Here is a 21,114-nt window from a genome sequence, read left to right as displayed (position 1 = left end):
CGGCCTTTCTTATTTCGGCCACGAGTTCATCTTTTTCTTTCTCGAAATTGATTATTTCTTGTTTAAGTTTCTCTTCCATAGCGGTATAAGAGCGCTTTAATCCCTCAGTCAATTCGGTATTCTAGTCAATAATTATCTTTAGATTTGCATTTGCAATTTGACGAGTGGTTTCCAAAGCATTGAGTTTGTTAATGGTGAGAGTATGTTTTCTTTTTTCCTCTTCAAAATAGTGTTGGAGGTTTTCATTGTCTTTTTTCAATTGGTCATTTTCTTCCCTGAAATGGTGGAAGGAAGCCATCTCATTCTCAAACTGACTGATATCAACAACTTTAGCCTGAAATCAAGAATACAGCAGATTAATACATTATAAATAATGGGTAAACCGATATAAGAGTAAGACCAAAGGTATATACTTACTTTTTCGAGGGAAGAATACAAAATATGAAATATTTCAGTTATTGAAATTTCAGCCATCGTGGATCGATCTCGAGGAAGAATTGTGTTCATAACAAGAGTTTCTCCGAGTCCAGGTGTCGGAGGATCAGAAAATAGAGAAGAAGATTTCAGAACCCTTTTCTTGTTACGAAGGATAAAATCATCCACAAAAACTTTAGATGAGGAAGAAAGACCATGAGCAGTGGATGGAGTAGTAGGTTGAATAGTGGTTGGAATAGTTGATGATTTCGAGGGCAAAGAGACAGGTGCAGAAGTGGTGGTAGTTTTGGCAGTCTTAGATACCTTCGTAGTTAGTGGCGCTTCACTGGTACAAGGTTCTTTTCTTTTCTTTTGAGGATGGCCAATATTGACATGTTTTTCTTTGGAAGGAATTGGAGCATGGGAGGAACTACCACCTGTTGATTTTTTCGAGTTCAGAAGCTTGTTGGTGGATTTGTCTTGATCACGAGGAATGCGAGATGCCATATATGTGTATAATAAGCAGTGGTGATCAAACACATCTTGCAAAAGTGGATAATTATAGAAGTCTGAAATTTCTTATTTGATTTTGGGAAAAAGATCTTTAGTCATATTAAAACCATTAATCATATAATCAAAATAACATTAAGGAGTGTTATCAGGCAATTCAGAAGAATCAAAAGTTTTTCTAAATCCTTTTTCATAAAAACAAGGTCGTAATGAAAATGGAGCAGCTTTGGAAGGTATAACAGGTTAGGGAGGTGAAGGATCTTGACCTCTAAGCACATTACTTTTTAAGGTATATAAAGGAGCAACATAATTGTCAACATCTTGTAAGACGACATTCGAGGCTAGATTTCCATATTGATCAGCACTAGTTCTAACAGTTATTTCTTCATCAGTGCCTCTAAAAAAAGCCATTACTCTAGAAGATTCTCCACGACTTCTTGAACTCGCAGGTTTTAGTACTGAAACAAGGGCACAAGGATAGGCTAGTCATATAAAAGGTCCGAGATGGAGTATCAAAATTTTGTTTCAAGAGATGGGTCATAAATAACGTACCACTAAGATTAAAAACACGGTGTACCAAAGAGGGAACAGCGACAGAAGTAGATGACTCCCATTGACCAGATATAATAAGAGGATAGAGTGGCCATCTAAAGTGACTATCTCGATTCACTCTTATGAAACCCTATCGGTTACTTCATTCCTTGGGATAAAAATAACCACTAGGCTCATTTAAACCGTTTTTCTTTTTTTCAGTACGTTTGACAAAGGTATAATGGTTTTGAATGTCGATGAGCGGATTTTTTGGGATCTCTGCATGTTAGGTTCGAGATACGCATTATAATAGTTACAAATGTACAACAATCTCCAAAAATTGCCCATGCCTTGGCCAGGGGAGATGGTCAAATGGTTCAGTACTTCTCGATCGAGGTTAGTCAAAGGGGGTCACAAACCAGCAGCAAGTTGCCGAACAGTGATAATGATTAACTGGGCATCACCACTTTGGCATTTGGTACCTTTCCTACATCTAGCATAGTGTTGAATAGTGATAGTATCGGGTATTCAATATGCAGCTCTAACTATTGCTAAGTTGGGTCTTTTTAGAAAATAAGTGATCAAACCACCACTCCATATGTTGTTATCCTCCATAATTTCACGCTCTGATTCCGAGGTCACAGTCTGGAAAGGATGGCATGGTAAGCCATCAACAAGGTACGTTGGGCGCCATGTTGGTTCATCAGTTTCAGTCCTTTGTGATGTCGAGGCTGAGGAAGAAGAGCTGGTTCTAGTTGCAGACTCCATACCTGATAGGGTTATATACTAAAAGCATTACTTTTGTATTAACTCTAATTCTTTATATTTTGAATGAGAATCATATGGGCAAATGTTATGCATATTATATATGTTATTAGTTATATGCATGCGTCTAATACTTTATGTTGTAGATGATATGGTGTGTGGTGACACACCGAAGATAATATCATCAATACCTTATAAAGTATAAGTAAACGTTCACAACCTAGATGGATTTAGACAAACAATTGGTATGGTTGTAGTATAATTTGGTATTAGTCTATCTTGACTATAGGATTACACTAGTACACTTTGTGTGTATTGAATAGGACCAAGTGAGGTTGTTTCTCTTTATACTTACTGTATAAGAGAACAAACACCTCTATTATTATAGATGTTTGTCCTCTTAATCCGGATATAATAACGGGCACTTACGTGCATTGTACATTGCTTTAAATCATCAATGAGTAAGATTCATTTGTGAATCAACAAACTCGATGGATTGGGTAATGACATTATATGTAAGGTGTACTATTGATTATAGAAGGAATTCGTGACCCGCAAGAAGTCGGGTTGATGATGTCCCCTTGAGGAGCTCATAAGGATTGTCATGTAAACCCTGCAGGTGGATTTAATCCAACATGACATTGAGGTTGAGTGGTACTACTTAAGGACATAAGAAGTTGATTAATGTAGTTGTCAGTAACTTGACTTAATCAATGGGCATTCAATATCTTAACACGAGGAGATCAACGAGCATATAATATGGACCCCATAACCGTAATACACGTAATTTGGGATTAGGGCGATAGTGCAACAATGGCCTTTAGTGGAATAAGCCATTTGTTGACAGACTTGAGCCATGTGTTCTGAGCGAACATGGAAAGCCCAAGCCCGTCAGGTGACCTAACCCTAATTTCTCCTCATGGTCCCTGTTGTAGCCTATTTATAAAGAAACCTTTTTCTCTTGGCCGAGATATTCAATGATTGCTCAAGAGAGGCAAAGAAAGAAAGAAAGAAAGGGTTGGTAGATCGTTGCCCACACAATAACGTCCATTCCAAGGATAGGAATACAACAGAAGATCAAGAGGTTGCTAATTCATTGAGCTTGGATTCTCAGAGATATCAAAGCTGATCAAAGGTATGATTCTAAACAAAATCGTGAACACCCTTATTCCACTACGTATGGGTTTTCATGGTTTGTAGTCGATGACATGAAACCATAATGGTTCCTACAATACCTTCATTCGACATGTTGTTATCACTAGAAATAATAAATTTTTTATTAGAATTATATTCTCCATCGATACTACTATCCTTATACTCAGTATAATTATATAGTATATTATTTTTTATACACGTATCGAGTTTTCATGGTGACAATGACGGGTTTCAAGTTGAGGATGTTTGTCTCAAAAGCATACGTTCTTGACATCAAAGCCAGGATCGTTTCGAGATTGTTCGCCTAAAATTAACACAAGTTTTTCTCCTAGCCATACTGAAACAGATAAAAAATTATAATTCAAAATCTAGTTAGTATATTGGTTGTACAGATAAAGCATTCAAGTTCAAACCCTAACCCTAACCCTCTTAAGTTAAGAAGAGGAACATATGCGATATTAAAGAAAAATAAATAAAAGGAGAAGTGTTTATGATAGCAAATAAAATATTAAAGTTTATTTTAAATAATCTGTCAAGTTTGCAAGAAAATCTGGTGAAGAGGACAATAAGTAAATTCCAAGATGAAGCTTTTAAGGTGTTGTTAATGGTGGTGGGGTTTTAATGTTTCAAGCCTTTTTTGCGTATAAGTGAAGAGATAGAAAATGAAAGCGAGTTTTTATATTCGATATTTTGATGTGGCTTTTCAGTTCCAACAGTAACCGCTTGATAATTTGAATTTTGAATTTGAGTTTTCAGTTTGAAATTTTTTGCTTTTTCTCGGTTGTTTCTCGAAGCATTCAAATTTTCGAGATCGAAATTTGAAAGTTTTTAGAGGGGGCGATGTCGTGGGCAAATATCGTCAACCCAATATTTGAGCCCAAATATCGTAAATAATTCGAGATATCGACATAAATGTCAATATCTTGCGCATAAGTTCATATGTTGCAGGACCAAGCGGGAAAAGAAAAGAGAAGAGTGGGAATGGACACGTGTCAGGATAGGATTGGGCACCACTATAGCTGGAAGACTATATAAAGCGATGATGAAGAGAAAGAAGAGAGATTGAATTCATTACATAAATACTTGTAAAACCAGAGCGAAAGAGAGAGAGAGAGAGAAACTTTGTAACTTCCATTGCTATTCAATACAAAAACTTAGTTTTACATCATCTCAATCTTCAATAGCCATTCAAACGTTATTGCAATCTTAGTGATCTTAGAGAGTTTTTCCATAACGCTACAGAAGTAATGTTAAGTTATCTTTTTGATGAAATGTCTCACAAAGCTTGTTTATCAAAACAAATATAGCAATAGACATAGACTCTGATTTCGCAAATGACATGGGGCCTCAAAATAAATATAAGAATCCATATGGACACTGACTACACAAATGACAAATATGAATATCTTTGCCAAGGTTCTTATGCAAGTTAGGCATCAATACGGACATAGGGTGATTGTACACTAAGAAGTCCAACCAAGTCAAGTCTAATTATTGGCAAACAACCAACAGTATAGTCTTCCTTTCCTTGGAGACTGTCAGAAGGGCTGCTATTTGATCAAGTTTGACATTAGTGTTTATGTTATATTTCATCAATCAACTTCCGTACAAAACAGATTCTTGTGAAAACAAAAATCTACATCCTCCCTAAAATTAGTGTTATCAATGGAGATCTCTTATCGATGTAAAGAAATTGATTCTCATTAATTGTTGTTGGAAATGCCCACCAAGATAAGTATAAACCACCGGGATAAGGATAATCACTAGGTATTGGGATGAGTATAAGACTCTATCCTTAGCCGATTTTGGATAAGTATGGGACTCTATCCTCCCAGCCCTCACATATTGATCATCCCAAAAATGAGCAAATTTCTCTCTCCCTTTAATGGTGGCCTCCAACGTTTTCTAAAGAAGAAACTAGTTTTTTGTGGAGATTCCATAGGTGGTAACCTCCATTGCTAGCCATTGTCAGTTCTTGGTTCTTGGTTCATGAACAAAGGTTGCTTCTCGTTCGTGGTTGGAACTTGACTCTAGCTAAGTTAAGAAGAAAAAGATCTTGAGTGTGCAAGAACATCAGCTTCTCCGGTAGATCAAAGCTTGGAACTTTGAATTGAAAACTGTGACCAAGGTATGATCTTCTATTTCCGTTGTGCTACTTTATGCATGTGAGATAGCGTAATTGTACATATCGTAGGAATCATGCATGAGATATCGGTAAAAACCCTACATTGGCATTGAGCCAGGTTTTCCATGGTTTGCATGCTTTTTGTTTGTAGTTTTGATCTTGTAATCTACTAATTTTTTTTGAAAAACTGCATTTTTTTCAAAATCTTTTAATTAATTTTTAAATAATCAGGTTGTTTAAAATTAATTAGAAATTGCTTAAATTTTTTTTTTGCAAAATAAATTATTTATGGGAAATAATTTGGTTATTTTTAATTAAAATTTTAGTGCAAATTTTTTTTCTAAGATTTTTTTTTCCTTAGAAACTTTTACATGGAAATTTATTTTCTGAGATTATTTCTCTAGAAATTTTAGGTTTTTTCACATGTATTTTTTTCACGATTAAAAATTGATATTAGGATGTTTATTTTTACCATGCAGTAATTATTTAAATCTGGATATTTACTATTGTATGTAAATAAAATTGTTTGTTTTCTATTAAGGGTCATATGAAAACTAAGGCACAATGCCTAACTCGCATAGACCCGAGACTTGTAGGAAAATTGAACCAGATTTTGGGAGACGGGCTTCCAAGAAACACATGACTGCAAAGCAATATAGTAGAGCTTTGAAACGTACTGGCTTGAAATCTGATAGGATAAAGACAGAGCCACCATCACCAAAATATACACCAAAGAGCCCCACTCCTATTCAGGATAGGAATGAGGCTCGACCACTTAAATCTCTCCTACATCGGTTAGGGGATGATGCTAAGGAACCAAATCCATATGATGTGTCATCAAGGTTTATTTTCCCACCTCACAGGGAAAAAGTGGAAGTGGCTAGTATTTTTCAAATAGCTAATAGTGACTGTGAGGATGAGGATGACCCCCCTAGGCACCCATGATGTTTCTATGTTCATGGTTGACTGGCTCTTTTTGGTTCCACATTGTTTTTGAAAGATAGAAAACTCTTTTTTGTCGAAACAATTTTATTAAATGGAAATTTAAGTAGTAGATTTTTTGCATATTCTATGTTATTGATAATCAAATGAATTGATTTTATTTAATGGCTAGAATCATGCTAGTAGATTATCATGATCATCTCATATGTAAAAATGTGGATTACTTAGATTTATTTTAAGAGATGATTCTTCTTCGTAGTATCTTATTTTTTTTGGAATTCAAACTTGATAGAATGGCACCCGATGAAAAATCCCCATTTACCATGCTACCTGAAATGGACTTGTTAAACGATAAGAATTACAAACTTTGGTTTAGGAAAGTTAGGCTAATTCTGGCAGATAGGAAGGTCATTGACGCAATAATTGAGGCAGAAGCAGAACCTACCGCCGAAGGATTAACACAAGCTACTTATACTGGTGCACTTAGGAAGTACAATGAGTATACAAGAAGAGACAATGTTGCCCAAATTGCCATACTTGGCACCATGAGGAATGACTTCATGATGCGGTATGATGGCCTTGGATCGGCTAAAGACCTATGGTAAGTAGTAAAGGCAGACCTTGGGGGTACGACTACTGCACAGCTGAGGAGGCTACAAATGAGCTTTGACAAATTTATCAAGCTACCTCATACCTCTATGACACAACATTGCACGGTGATGAGGAACATGATTGCTGAGTTAGCCCAAGCTGGACAGGTCCTGTCAAATGAACAGCAAATTTAAGCTGTCATTAGGTATTTACCTAAAACTTAGGAACAATTTCGTCTTATCTTGACGCATGACGACAGTATTACAAACTTTGCACAGGTGCAAAGGAAATGTGAGCTTGAGGAACAAAGGCTTCTCAATGAAAACCCTGTTGTTCAAACTGAAGCAAATGTTGTCAACTCCAAAAAGAGGAAGGCTCCTTGGAACAAGAAAAGTGGAAAAGGGAAAGGCAAGGAAAAGGCCAAGCCTGACCCACAACAAAAGAAACCTAGGAAGTCGATAGACATGACTAGTGTTGAATGCTTCCATTGTCATCAGATGGGACACTATGCTAGGGCATGTCCTTCTCCTGAGGTAAGTTTTACTTTAAGTACTATCAATGTGTTAAATATTGTCATGTTGTCTGATTCATCACAATATTGGATTGTAGATTTAGCAATGACAGACCACATAAGCCGGGATAGGTCCCTGTTTGAAGATTTTCGAAAACTTCCACAAGGAACTCAGAGAGTCCACATTGGAAACCAAAGTGTAGCTGATGTTTTGGGCACATGCACTTGTAGGTTGGATTTTGCGAGTGGGAGATCCATCCTTATTGCAGAAGTACTCTTTGTACCCTCAAATAGGAGAAATCTTTTATCAGTTTTGAAATTACTTCAAGAATCCTATGTGTTTAATTTTTTCCAGAACTCGCTTGAGTTTTTTTTAATAACAGTTTGATAGGTCATGCTTATTTAATTGATTCTTTTATGACATTACACTTAGCACAAACTGAAGTTTTTATATCTAAAATGGTTGGTTGCCAATTGTGGCTTGCTAGACTAGGACATATTGGACACAGTAGGATAGACCGCTTAGCAAGGGGAGGGTTGTTAGGTAAATTAACCTCTGTTAAAATGGAAACCTGTGAAAATTGTCTTGCTGGAAAGGCTACCAAGAAACCTTTTGGGAAAGCCCAAAGGGCAACTTATCCTTTATAACTTATTCACTCAGACATCTGTGGACCAATGAATGTAACCGCAAGGCATGGGGCTTTGTATTTCATACCTTCATAGATGATTATACACGTTATGGGACCGTGTACTTGATGTCTCACAAATCAGACGCCTTAAAGTGTTGTAAAAAGTACAAGAACCTTGTTGAGAATCAACTTGATAGGAGAATAAAGGCCTTAAGAACTGACCTCGGACGTGAGTATCTTTCTAATAAGTTTAAGGAACTCTATGAAAATAAGGGTATAGCTAGACAGCTAACTGTTCCTTATACCCCTCAGCAGAATGGTGTCTCTGAGAGAAGGAATATAACCCTGCTGGACATGGTTAGGTCTATGATGGCTCAGGCTAACTTGCCCATCTCATTTTGGGGTGATGCATTGTTAACGGTTGCGCACATACTTAACCTAGTTCCTTCAAAATCTGTTGACAAAACACCCTATGAACTATGGACTGGTAGACAACCCGTTTTGAACCTTAGACCATGGGGGTGTGCAGCCTTTGTCACTTCTTAAAATCAAGGATTTGGGAAGTTGAGTGCCCCTGGAAAGAAGTGTGTCTTTATAGGATACAGTGAGACTTCTAAGGGGTATATCTTCCTAGGGGAGGATACTTAAGGGCATGTCACATAAATAGAAGCACGTAACATCAGATTTTTAAAGGATCAATACCCAATAAGGGGTGAGGTTGATAAGGATCTACGCTTTATGAAGTTGACAACCTTATAACTGCTATTGAACAAGGCGAAGATGAAACTTTCATCAACCCTAATTCCAGTGACAATGACATTGGTCAACTGATTGGTCAATCTCAACCTCGTAAGAGTGTTAGAGGCCATATCCCCAAACGTCGGTTTGAGATTGAAGGGGAGATAAATATGACCAATGCACTTACAGAAATATCTGATGAACCTAAAACGTTCAAGGAGGCTATTTCTGGGTCCAATACAAGTAAGTGGATGGAAGCTATGAAGGAAGAATTGGAGTCGATGAAGAAAAACAAAGTATGGGACTTAGTTGATCTACCTCCAAATAGGAGATCTATTGGGAACAGGTGGGTTCTCAAGATCAAGAAAAATGCGGAAGGGAACATATACAAATTCAAAGCTACGCTTGTTGCAAAAGGTTACACCCAAAAATCAGGAATAGATTATGAGGACACCTTCTCACTAGTAGTGAGATTTGCCTCCATACGTCTCCTCTTGTCAACGGTTGCCCACTTAGATTTAGAGCTTTACCAGATGGATGTCAAAACTGCTTTTCTTAATGGAGAATTGCAAGAGGAAATCTATATGGATCAACCCACTAGTTTTTCAATCAAGGGTCAGGAACACAAAGTGTGTAAACTGAACAGATCCATATATGGTTTAAAACATGCCTCTATATAGTGGAATCTGAGATTCCATGAAGCTATACTTCAAAACAAATTCAAAATGGTAAATGAGGACCATTGCGTATATGTCAAGACATCTAAAAATGGTTTTGTGATTCTATCTCTATATGTGGATGACATTTTGTTAGCAAGTAACAACAAGACATTGATAAATTCCACTAAGGAGTAGTTGTCATTAAACTTCAAAATGAAGGATATGGGTGAAGCTAGTTATGTCTTAGGAGTTAAAATAACTCAAGATCAACCCAAACGCTTGTTGTCTTTGTCTTAGGAGACATACATCAAGATGGTTTTGGAAAGATTCAACATGACTGATTGCAAGCAAATGGATCTCCCAGTAAGTCTTTGAGTTCTAAAATGTCTCCCAAGTATCCTACTAAAACTCAGGCTATAAAAAATATACCATACTCAAGCGCAATCAGAAGCTTTATGTATGCAATGTTGTGTACAAGGCCAGACATCTGCAATGCAATTAGGTTAGTATCAAGGTTCCAAATAAATCCTGGGGTCGCACACTGGAAGCCTGTTAAGAAGATAATGAGGTATCTCAAAGGCACCATAGACTACTCGCTTGTCTACCAAGGGAAAGATCTTAAGCTGATGAGAGGAAATCAACTTCAGGATATACCTACATAATGAATGGAGGTGCTATATCCTAGATCAGCAAGAAGCAAACTTTTATAGCACTTTCAACTATGGAAGCTGAGTATATTGCATGCTGCTCTGCCACACAGAAGGTTGTGTGGCTCAGATGATTCATCAAACATTTGTAAGTTTTCCCAAGAGCTGCTGAACCAGTTCACATCTGGACTGACAGCATAGCTGCTCTTGCATATGCTAAAGATTCAAAGTACCATGGAAGAACCAAATATATAGAGTTAAAGTACCACTACGTACGACAAATGATACTGAAGAAGAAAGTGGTTCTACAACATATATACACTGATCAGATGGTTGCGGATCCATTGACTAAACCTATTCTAAAGGAACTCTTTCTTGCACATATAAAAATGCTTGGGTTAAAGAGGATGTGATTATGCTAAGAACACTTTGATGGTTTAATGAATAAATGTGCATTCTTTCCAGATCGATTGCATTCTCATTATACTGTTTATCATCTCATATGTATGTTAGTAGGGTTGACTGGTTCACTCACATGAATAGTCACTTCCATTTTAAATAGTGGGAGTTTAGCTTGACAAGTCACTAAACCTTATGGGAAGGGTGGACCTAGTGCCGAGTCATGCCCCTTCTTATAATTGGATAAGAAGAAACATGCTTCATAGGGAAGATTCTGTCTAAACCTACAAACGGTTGTTGGCAAGTGGGAGCAAAGTATCCTTGAAGTGGAATTGTCATTAGGGATGACAACACTTGCATGGTATGAGTGGAGATACATATATCTATTTTTGAGTAAACAAATTAGATACTCTTGCCATGACATATTTTCACACAACATGTGTATAGTTGACCACCTGAGAGTAAGAAAATAAATATCCCTAAAAATTCTTGCTATGTAAGCTCAATTGATATGTTTTTTGTTTAAGACATATCGAATGGTACCCTCCTTGAACTTTTGACCTTGTCAAGAAAATAAGAAGACTACTCGTAACTTTGGTTTCACTACACCATAATGGTCAATTACTAACAACTCCCTTTTTCTATTTGTAACGGATATAATTGTTATCGACTTCCTAACGGACATAAGAGTTACCTATTGCTTTATTCGTTACTATATCTTTATTTGTTTTTGAGATTATTTATTATATATTTTATTAATATTGGGTAACAATTATTTCCGTTAGCAAACTGTGAGGGAAAATAAAATAAATTAAAAAGAAAATAAATAAAAGGCAAGCATGGTAAAAAATTAAAGTTCTGCCCGATCAAATTCCTCAAGCTCGGCTCTCTCACAATTTTTCACTTTCTTGGGTTCCAGATCTATCACTTGAAGATGAAGACGACATCTTTTTTGAAAACAATAGGTACTCTCCTCGCCCTCTTCCTTAACTCTCTTTGTAACTTGAAATTTTTGCTACTTTGTTGTTGCCCAGTTTGGGGATTATACGGTTTGATTGAAAATTTTAATGGATGATTGAAGGGGCTTTTGTTATTAAATTTAGGGGTTTTTTCTTGCTTAATATGCATTTTTTTTGGTGATTTGGGTTTTGTTCAAAATTTTAGTTTACAAGTTGTTTGGAAAGATTAAAACTTTGTTACAGTATGGTGTTGTCTAACTATATACTCCAGTTTTTATATAATTGGTGATGTGTAACAGGTCACAGTAAACATTGTGAGGATTATCAAAAAAGACAATATATAAAAATTAAACATTTTGAGAATATTGTTCGGTTGGTTTTTGGCCTTTCTTAATTACTTTGTTAATAAACAAGATTGAAGTGAATGTATTATGTATTTGTGGATTCATGTTGTTTGTAATATGAAGAAGTCTTATTTTATTCTAGAAGTGTGGGTTACAAACTTAGAATTGAAGTCTATTTTCACACTGTTACATTTGAGGCTCACTGGGTTTGCTTCCCTTGATGTAGGTGATCGATTTGCTCTAGTTTGTTAAATGGGATGTATTGGTCTACTAGCTAGGTTTGGTTTCACAGGTAGTTCATGTTGGTGGTCGCCATGTTCAACCACATTCCTTGAGTGATATGTCTCCTCTTCACTTTAAAAGTCCTTATGAGTTACACTTGCTTTCTCACAATTCAAAGTATAAAACAAAATTATTAAAAACCAAAAGTTTGCGCTACTTTTCTGGTTCCTTCTTGAACCATGAGTTTTAATATTTACTCACATGTAGGCGCCATAGAGAGATAACAAAAGGGGGTTTCAGTGGTGCTCATAATTTTCAATTATCGAGATTAAGATATTAATATATTATAAACCTATCTATCTGTCTCGTTTAAACTTTTGCAATAATTTTTTGTTTTCTATATCTTCTTGTTCAATTTCTCTTGGTGTCTTTCCATCTCTTCTACTTTTTGTTATTTGCATTCTCGTTATCTTTGAAATCTTATTAGTTTATATATGACGTTTCAAAATATTCATGACGTTTTTGCCAAGGACTTTTTGTTACTTAGACATAATAAGATAACAAATAACAAATAATTGTCGACTTGAGTGATTTGTATGGCCTAAATTTTTTGCAGTGTCATTCTAATGTCAATGTCTATAGCAATTAGTAATACTAATGCATAGGGTTCTACTTGTCCTTTATTTTGTGCTAAACAACTGCTGTTGAAGTGCTAGTGCAGGAGTTGGGATTAATCCAACCACACACTATAACACTCGTCATTGCTTAGAAAACTAAGTACGTACTATCTCTTTTTAACTTTTTTATTTGCTTTTTGTTTTGTTTGTGTAAGTGGTTTAATTTTATCACTTCTTTTTTACTTGGTACAATTTATCAAATGACAAGGAGAGAATTAAAGGCAGTTGCAGATATGCACCATACAAAAGTTGAGATGGCTATGCAGTAAGCTAGATTTCCCTTATTGCTTATTGGTTTACCTGGTTAGTGAACCCCTACCAATATTGCATTTCTTAACAAACCTTTTGTTATGTGAAAATGAGCCTTTTACTACGTTTCAAACTAAATTGATTCATGTTTGAGTTAAGAACTGTTAATCTAAACTTGAAAATGAATTTTTTTTACTTAATTCTATTAATATGCTATATATGGTGTCACCTTTAGTTTTAGTTGAGGGCTGTTGATCTATACTTGAAAAATACACAATTTTATTTAGCTTATTAAAGTGCAAATGTGTCAAGTATGTTTTTCCCTTTTAATGGGAACATGATGGGGAGTGTCCATGTGCTAAGTTTGAACTTCGTCTATGTCCTTCATTACAATTTCATCAAATGCTAATCTGATTCTAACTGATGGAGATCAAGCCAAATTGGTTCAGGAACGAGCTAGTCGTAACACAAGGTAATCTTTAGAAAATCATATCCTTTATGCTTTACCATATATGCATAATATGTGGATCTAATGAGTAATGAGACAGGTATTGGATACTTTCTAGAAGATAGATGGGCTTGTGTAGCATATTGACTATATATAGACTCTTTATATATTTTAAGGTACAAACTCTTTATAGATTTGAAGGTACGTACACTAATTTAATAATTGTGACACCATGTTGTATATTGTTATGCTACCAAAACTTGTTTCATTGTTTACATTCACGTTAGCCTAATGGTTCAAGTTGTTTTAAAAGGTGCCTTTGTAAATTTCCACAACAAGACAAAAAACAATATGAAGTTCAAAATGGACACTACTTTGTGCGGTTAGGGACACCACTGTGTATGTAAGTTTGGGAACAACACGCGCAATCTCGCCTTTGATTGTTTTTAGTTTATTGAACTTGACACCAATTAAGTTGATGGTAACTTTACCTATACTTTGCATATAGTATATTTCATGCATGTATGAACGTAGGTTGCCACCCTCTATATGCACTGTTTTTTCAGTAATAGTTTTTTTAATTTCTAGTAGCTTGACTTATTTTTACTACAGTATGGTAACGTCATTTCTAATAAGTTTTTTTTTTTTTTTTTTGCTTTGCTATTTTGCAGGTGTTGGTGTTGTGAAGCAGGCCTCATATGTAGAAATACATGTAAGAGAAAGAAATGAAGTTTTGAGTTTGACAGATTAGGTGTACTTGTAATAAATTAGATGTGTGGTAAATTTTGGTTGGATTCAGTACCATATTTTTTTATGTCTAAGACTTGGTATTTATGATCAATGAAATATATTTGTTTAAGACTTGAATGGTGGAGTTTGCGTAAATTGTTTTTGGAATGGCAGGTATTTTGTTTTTCTTTACATGGTTATATGACTTGAATGGAGCTTTTTTTTAAAAAAAAGTTTCTATGGTGTGGTGAGTTACTGCAAACTTTGTGTTCTAGGTGGTGCACGTACAGGTACAGGTAGCCCAAAACAAATGGGCTAAAATATAAATTATATATTTTTTTTCAAAATAGTCCCCATATCATAACAGCTATATCCGTTACAAATAAATGTTTATTGTTGTTCAATGACATTAGTAACAGTCATAAGTGTGACGAATGGCATGCATTGAATAAATTTCATTCGTATGGTAAGTGTTACAAAATGTGAACACTAACGGATATAAGTGTTACTTAAACTAATGTCACTAACGGATATATCTGTTACAAAATTTTATGCAAGTGACTGTAACACCCCAGACGTAACGGTTATAAGCGTTAATAAAAATATTAGTAACAATTATTACCGTTACCAAACCTCCTTTTTGGTGTAGTGTTTGCTCCCCACAAGCTCTTACTAAAAGGCTGATTGTATGCATACTGGGAAGTTGGTAGAACTCTGACGACAATGACTTGCGTGCAAAGGGTAAAAGAGCTTAAGGTTTATCACACAATCACTGGGATTCTGCCTGGCCAGGACAATTGATGATTATTGTGAATCATGTGATACATTTTTGACTTTATGGTATGGACTCATAGGGATGAGTGCTATTTGTCAAAGTGATGAAACAAACAGATCTTGGGGTATACACACACTCTCCGGATATTAGGTTTTCGAATTCTTCTTCTTTAAGATCACTTTCATGGTAGATCACTGTGTCGTGCTTGTTATTGTGATTTGCTACTTCACAGATATCATGATACGTGTGCTAGGGTCACACGAACCATTTGTCTGTGAGACACACGAGTGACTGAGTATTCTACTTAAACACTTCTCTTAGAAGCCTTCTTCGCCGTTGTGAGCAAGTGGGAGATGTTGGAAATAAGGCCGAGTCAGACCTGATATGGATAAACGCCCACCAAGATAAGGATAAACCACCGGGATAAGGATAACCACCAGGTATTGGGATGAGTATAAGACTCTATCCTTAGCCAATTTTGGATAAGTATGGGGCTCTATCCTAGCCGAATTTGAAGAGGTGGGAGAGCTTTAAAAATAGAACCCTCCCCCCCCCCCCCCCTTCACATATTGATCATCCCAAAACCGAGCAAATCTCTCCCTTTAATGGTGGCGTCCAACGTTTTCTAAAGAAGAAGCTAGTTTTTCGTGAAGATTTCATAGGTGGTAACCTCCATTGCTAGCCATTGTCAATTCTTGGTTCTTGGTTCGTGAACAAATGTTGCTTCCCATTTGTGGTTGGAACTTGACTCTAGCTAAGTTGAGAAGAAGAAGATCTTGAGTGTGCCAAGAACATTAGCTTTTCCGGTAGACCAAAGCTTGGAACTTCGAATTGAAAGCTGTGACCAAGGTACGATCTTCTGTTTCCGCTGCACTACTTTATGTATGTGATATAACGTAATTGTACATATTGTAGGAATCATGCATGAGATATCGGTTAAAACCCTATAATTGTGAAAAGTGATTTACAGACACCTTTCAAACTGACAGCTGGACTTACCAAAACAACTAATTAACTAACTGTAATGGAATCAGGGCTAGTTGTTACATTCCAACTAATGGCATATACATTACATAAAAAATGTTGTAGAACGATCTAGAAATATACTCTAATAACGAACCTATGGGCAATGGCCTGCACACACTAAGATGTTTTTACTGATCGCTACAGTAATAATTGAACATATGGATCGATAGTGAAACAATTTGGACATATGCCAAAATATTAATAATTTATTATGAAAAGTTGGTGTGATTTGTGAGATTTTTGTAGTATAAAAACAAACTTGACATGGACAAATGATAAGGAATTATATATAATAAGAAAATTTGCTGTGTGTGACTTGCGGAAGTTGAAAACAAGAGAAATGGAAGAGAGAACAGAAAAGAGATGGTCGCTTACTGGAATGACCGCGTTGGTCACTGGTGGAACTAAAGGAATTGGGTCTCTCTCCCATACTAACACTTAAACCCTCACAATTCACACAGTTTTGTGACTATGAAATTTATTTTACTTCTTGTTTTGGTGTTGTCAGGTATGCTATTGTGCAAGAGCTTGCAGGCTTTGGAGCCTCCATTCACACGTGCTCACGCAATGAGTCTGAGCTCAATCTAGTGGTGTGTGATGTATCAGTGCGAACACAACGACAGAAACTCATGGAGGATGCGTCGTCCATATTCAAAGGAAAGCTCAATGTATTCGTGAGTTTCTTGCCGTTTCACCAATTCAACAAGTTAATATGGTTTGTATAGACATCTATTCCAACATGGATAGATCATAGATGTGTATATTTCATTTCGAAACAAGTTAATTACTTAGACGAATTAAGGGCTTACATTTTAGTGGAGATGATCTCCAGACCTTCTGTGCCCTTGGATGCATAAAACTGACTGGATTTTTCTCAAGAAGCTGTGGCAACGACCCTCTTTCACCAGATTAGCATACTGCAAGAATTTTGTGGTGATTGTATGAATTATATCTACAAAACAGATAAATAAAAAATAAAATAAAAGACATGACCAGCAACAAGTAAATGCATCCTGAGAATTTCATGTGTATAATTACGCCATGGCCGCCTTTGGGCTTTCTTAGGCAAAAGCAAAACAGAGTTATATATGTTTCATACCATCAGGGCATCAGGGTAGTGTCCTTGTAAAGTTTCTGCTCTCAGCGATCTCATTCTCAGTGAAAAGCAAGTCTTTAGTGTGACATATATAAGCGATGTGGATGCATGTCAGATGGCAATGATCCTGATATGATGACTTGTTTTTGCCACCTATTCAGTAGTTGCATCGTTGCCTCAACATCAAACACGAGCTACCACATATATGAAGACTTGTTTCGCTTTGGTCAACCTAACCAGCCACCAACATATTGGCCACCTTCCCCCGATACCATCGCCAGCCTTGAAGGGTTAATGACAATAGAGCAATAATCCGCGGCACTACATAAATCAAGCCTGGCATGGAGGCTAGGCAAGCCCAAAGACCACTGTCACCATCCCCAAAAACGACTCCAAATAATTACCTCAGTGGAAAATTTTGTAAAATACTATTTAGTTTCGAAACTGGAAACCAATATAAAAGAGTTGCAATCATGTTATGATAGCACTTTGATCATGGATCGGATAATTTGCTTTTACTGGAAAGTTATAAGATGTTTTCAAATTTTTGTTTTCTACTATAAAACGTTTGGTTTTTTATGGTTTAGTTAATGCAGGTATGAACATATCGAAGTCAACCACAGAATACACCGCAGAAGATTTTTCTTCGTTGATGTCAACAAACTTTGAAGCAGCTTATCACTTGTGTCAACTTGCTCATCCACTCTTACAAGCTTCTAGCCAAGGAAGCATTGTATTCAACTCTTCTGTTGCAGGTGTAACTGGTTTTGATGCAGGAACAATCTATGCTGCAACTAAAGGTAATTTAGATAAGCAAATCCTAGTATAAACTCTTCAGTTGCTATACATTTTTTCTTATAAATAATGTTTCATACGCATATAATTGTGATTAAATCATGAATATAATATAGTAAAATAATTACATTGGCTTCCACTGTATCAGGAGCGATAAATCAAATCACGGAGAATTTTGCATGTGAATGGGCCAACGACAATATCCGGACTAATTCTATTGCACGTGGATTAACAAGAACTCCAATGGTTGAAGGGGTAAGAACTTTGCCAAGGATACTTGTTGGGGAATAACGATACCAATCGATCCCCACTACACAAATAACTTGCATTTTAACCAACTACTACTCCAGGCAAATTCTAAATATCCACTACAACCAACCTAGCATGCCTAACTCTTTAAACAACTATCAACAACAAATAATAATGTAAAGGAAAGTAAAACATACTACAACACAAAGATGTACCGTGGTTTGGCCAATGATGTCTACTTCCATAAGAGCAAATCCTTTTATAACATGGGAAGGAAGATTGCAATCACTCCTCTCAAGTGTCTCTACCTTACTAGATTACTGCTCTCTTTACAAGCTTTTCTCTTTGCAAGGGTTTTCTCTCAATTTTGATAGCTCTCAAAATTGGGTTTCTATTCAAGACTTAGGTTTTCCAAAACCTTGTTTTTGGTTTTATACTGCCCTTTCAAATTGCCATTTTTGTAGCAAATTAAAACTGCAAAATTGCATTGCATGCTGGCGACTCTCGGCAAAAGCCAATTATGAGCGTCTTGGCCCTCTTAAAGTGCCTATTCCGTTTTTCTAGTAAGTAACGCTTTAGGGGCTAGACCAATATGAGCGCACGCGCGCTCATACCTCTTCACGCGAACAACACTTCTTTCTCATCCTCATGTGAAGGATAACTCCAATAATTAGAGTTATCCCTCACATGAGAATGAGGAAGAGAGAGAAATCAGTTATGTTCGCATGAAGAGGTCTAACCGCGCACGCGCTTAGATTGGTCTAAACCCAAGGTGCACCCACGCCCTTGTTCCTGAAAAACGGAAAAAGCACTTGAGGGCGCGCGCGCTCGGAATTGGCCTTGCCGAGAGCGCGCCCACGCCCATGCCTATATTTGCAGTTTTTAATTTGCTACAGTAATTGCGAAATTGAAAGGGCAGTATATAAACCAAAAACAAGGTTTTGGAAAACCTAACACAAATTGAAACCCAAGTTTGAGAGCAATAAAGATGGAGAGAAAACATTTACAAAGAGAAAAGCATGTAAAGAGAGAGGAGTGATCTAGTAAGGTGGAGAGACTTGAGAGGAGTGATTGTAATCTTTCTTCCTAAGTTATAAAAGGATTAACTCTTGTGGAAGTAGGCATCATTGGCTGAACGACGATACATCTTTGTGTTGTCGTATGCTTTATATATTTGTGTTGTGATATGGAAAGACCCACAACAACCCTATAACCTAAACTTGTTTGGAGTTATTTTTTTTTTTTGGCTTTCGCGGAACAAGATCGGTGGATGCGCGCCGACGCTCAACTAAACCATGCCTGCTACCCGCTTTCTGCCAGATTCTCAGACACCTATCTTTTTTTTGGTCCAGTATAAAAAATATAAGTTTTTCTAATTGGAAAAAAGCTTAACCTAACCAATACTAGAACAGAGAGAAAGATTGAGAGTGAGTGTTTATTCTTTGTGAGTGAATTGAGAGCTCTTGTAACCTGATACTCTGTGCATGTAGTAAAGTTTGGAATTTGCTGGTGGACGTGGGCACATTGTCTAACCACGTTATATCCGTGTCTTGTGGTTTGTTTTCTTTTGCATTAGTCTCTTTACTTTATATGCTAGTTAATTGATATTGAGAAGTGCTGGGATAGTACTTGGAAGGTGTTGAAGTCTTGTTTAGTCAGAAAGATCAATCATTGTGTAGGGTTGATCTATTTGTAGTGAATAACATTGTTTCCGTTGTTAGTTATTCACAACAATTGGTATCGGAGCCAGGTTTATGACCTAGGATTTTGAGTTTTGGTGAAGAACCATAGCGCTCAAAATTTGTGTGGACAAAGTGTTCGATAAAATTTCAAAGTGAAAGTTTTTTAGGTTATTGTGTATAACTTGAAAAATGGCTCTCAAGATGTCAAATGCTAAGTTTCAAGTAGAGAAATTTAATGGGAAGAATAACTTTGGGATTTGGCAAGTCCAAGTAAAGGACATCCTCATCCAACAAGGTTTGCACGAGGCTTTAAAGGGGATTAAATCAAAGGCGGTGAATGTAAGTGATTGATTGGGAAGAGTTCAATCTATAGGCTTGTTCATCAATCCGGTTGTGTCTTGCTAATGAGGTCATGTATAATGTGATGGGAGAAAATACCGCTGTCGATATTTGGCTCAAACTAGAATCTATGTATATAACCAAGAGCATGACGAACAAGATGTACCTTAAGAAGCGTCTTTATCAGTACATGATGGTGGATGGTTCAATGATGCAAGAGCACGTTAGTGAATTCCATCTATGCCTAGTGGATTATTTGATTGTTGGTATGAAGATGGATGATGAGGATCAAGCGACATGTTTAATATTCTCTTTGCCAAAAAGCTATAAGCATCTAATGACTACTTTTATGAATAGAGAAGATGTTGATCTTGACGAAGTTCAAAGTGTGCTTCTTTTTTATAAGTTGATGAAGAAGACATGAGTTGAGAATAGCATTGATGCAGGACAAGGGCTAGTGGCAAGAGGAAGGTCTTATGAACATGCCTCTACAAGCAATGAGAGGTCTAGGTCCAAGTCAAAAAAGCTGCTGAAACATGTGAAGTGCTACAATTGGGAAGAAAAGGGACATTCACAAGTAATTGTGATAGGGTTATATACTAAAAGCATTACTTTTGTATTAACTCTAATTCTTCATTTTTTGAATGAGAATCATATGGGCAAATGTTATGCATATTATATATGTTATTAGTTATATGCATGCGTCTAATACTTTATATTGTAGATGATATGGTGTGTGGTGACATACAGAAGATCATATCATCAGTACCTTATAAAGTATAAGTAAATGTTCACAACCTAGATGGATTTGGACAAACCATTGGTACGATTGTAGTATAATCTGGTATTAGTCTATCTTGACTACAGGATTATACTAGTACACTTTGTGTGTATTGAATAGGACCAAG

At 36.4% G+C, this 21,114-nt stretch overlaps 1 protein-coding gene across 1 annotated transcript; it reads left to right on the top strand.

Moving 5' to 3' along the window:
- The first annotated feature begins 16,343 nt into the window (after positions 1–16,343).
- Positions 16,344–18,630, top strand: LOC147498089 (tropinone reductase homolog At5g06060-like). The gene is made up of 5 exons (XM_086563121.1): positions 16,344–16,462; positions 16,554–16,764; positions 16,954–16,984; positions 17,738–17,941; positions 18,085–18,630. Exons 1-5 carry the CDS (start codon positions 16,386–16,388, stop codon positions 18,225–18,227), a joined length of 666 nt encoding a protein of 221 aa, XP_086419247.1. The 5' UTR covers positions 16,344–16,385; the 3' UTR covers positions 18,228–18,630.
- The last annotated feature ends 2,484 nt before the right edge of the window (positions 18,631–21,114 follow it).

This window comes from Coptis chinensis, chromosome 5 (genome assembly GCF_015680905.1).
Source record: "Coptis chinensis isolate HL-2020 chromosome 5, ASM1568090v1, whole genome shotgun sequence".
Taxonomy (NCBI): Eukaryota; Viridiplantae; Streptophyta; class Magnoliopsida; order Ranunculales; family Ranunculaceae; genus Coptis; species Coptis chinensis.
Note: the sequence above shows the minus strand (reverse complement) of the source record. Positions and strands in the feature narration are given on the sequence as shown.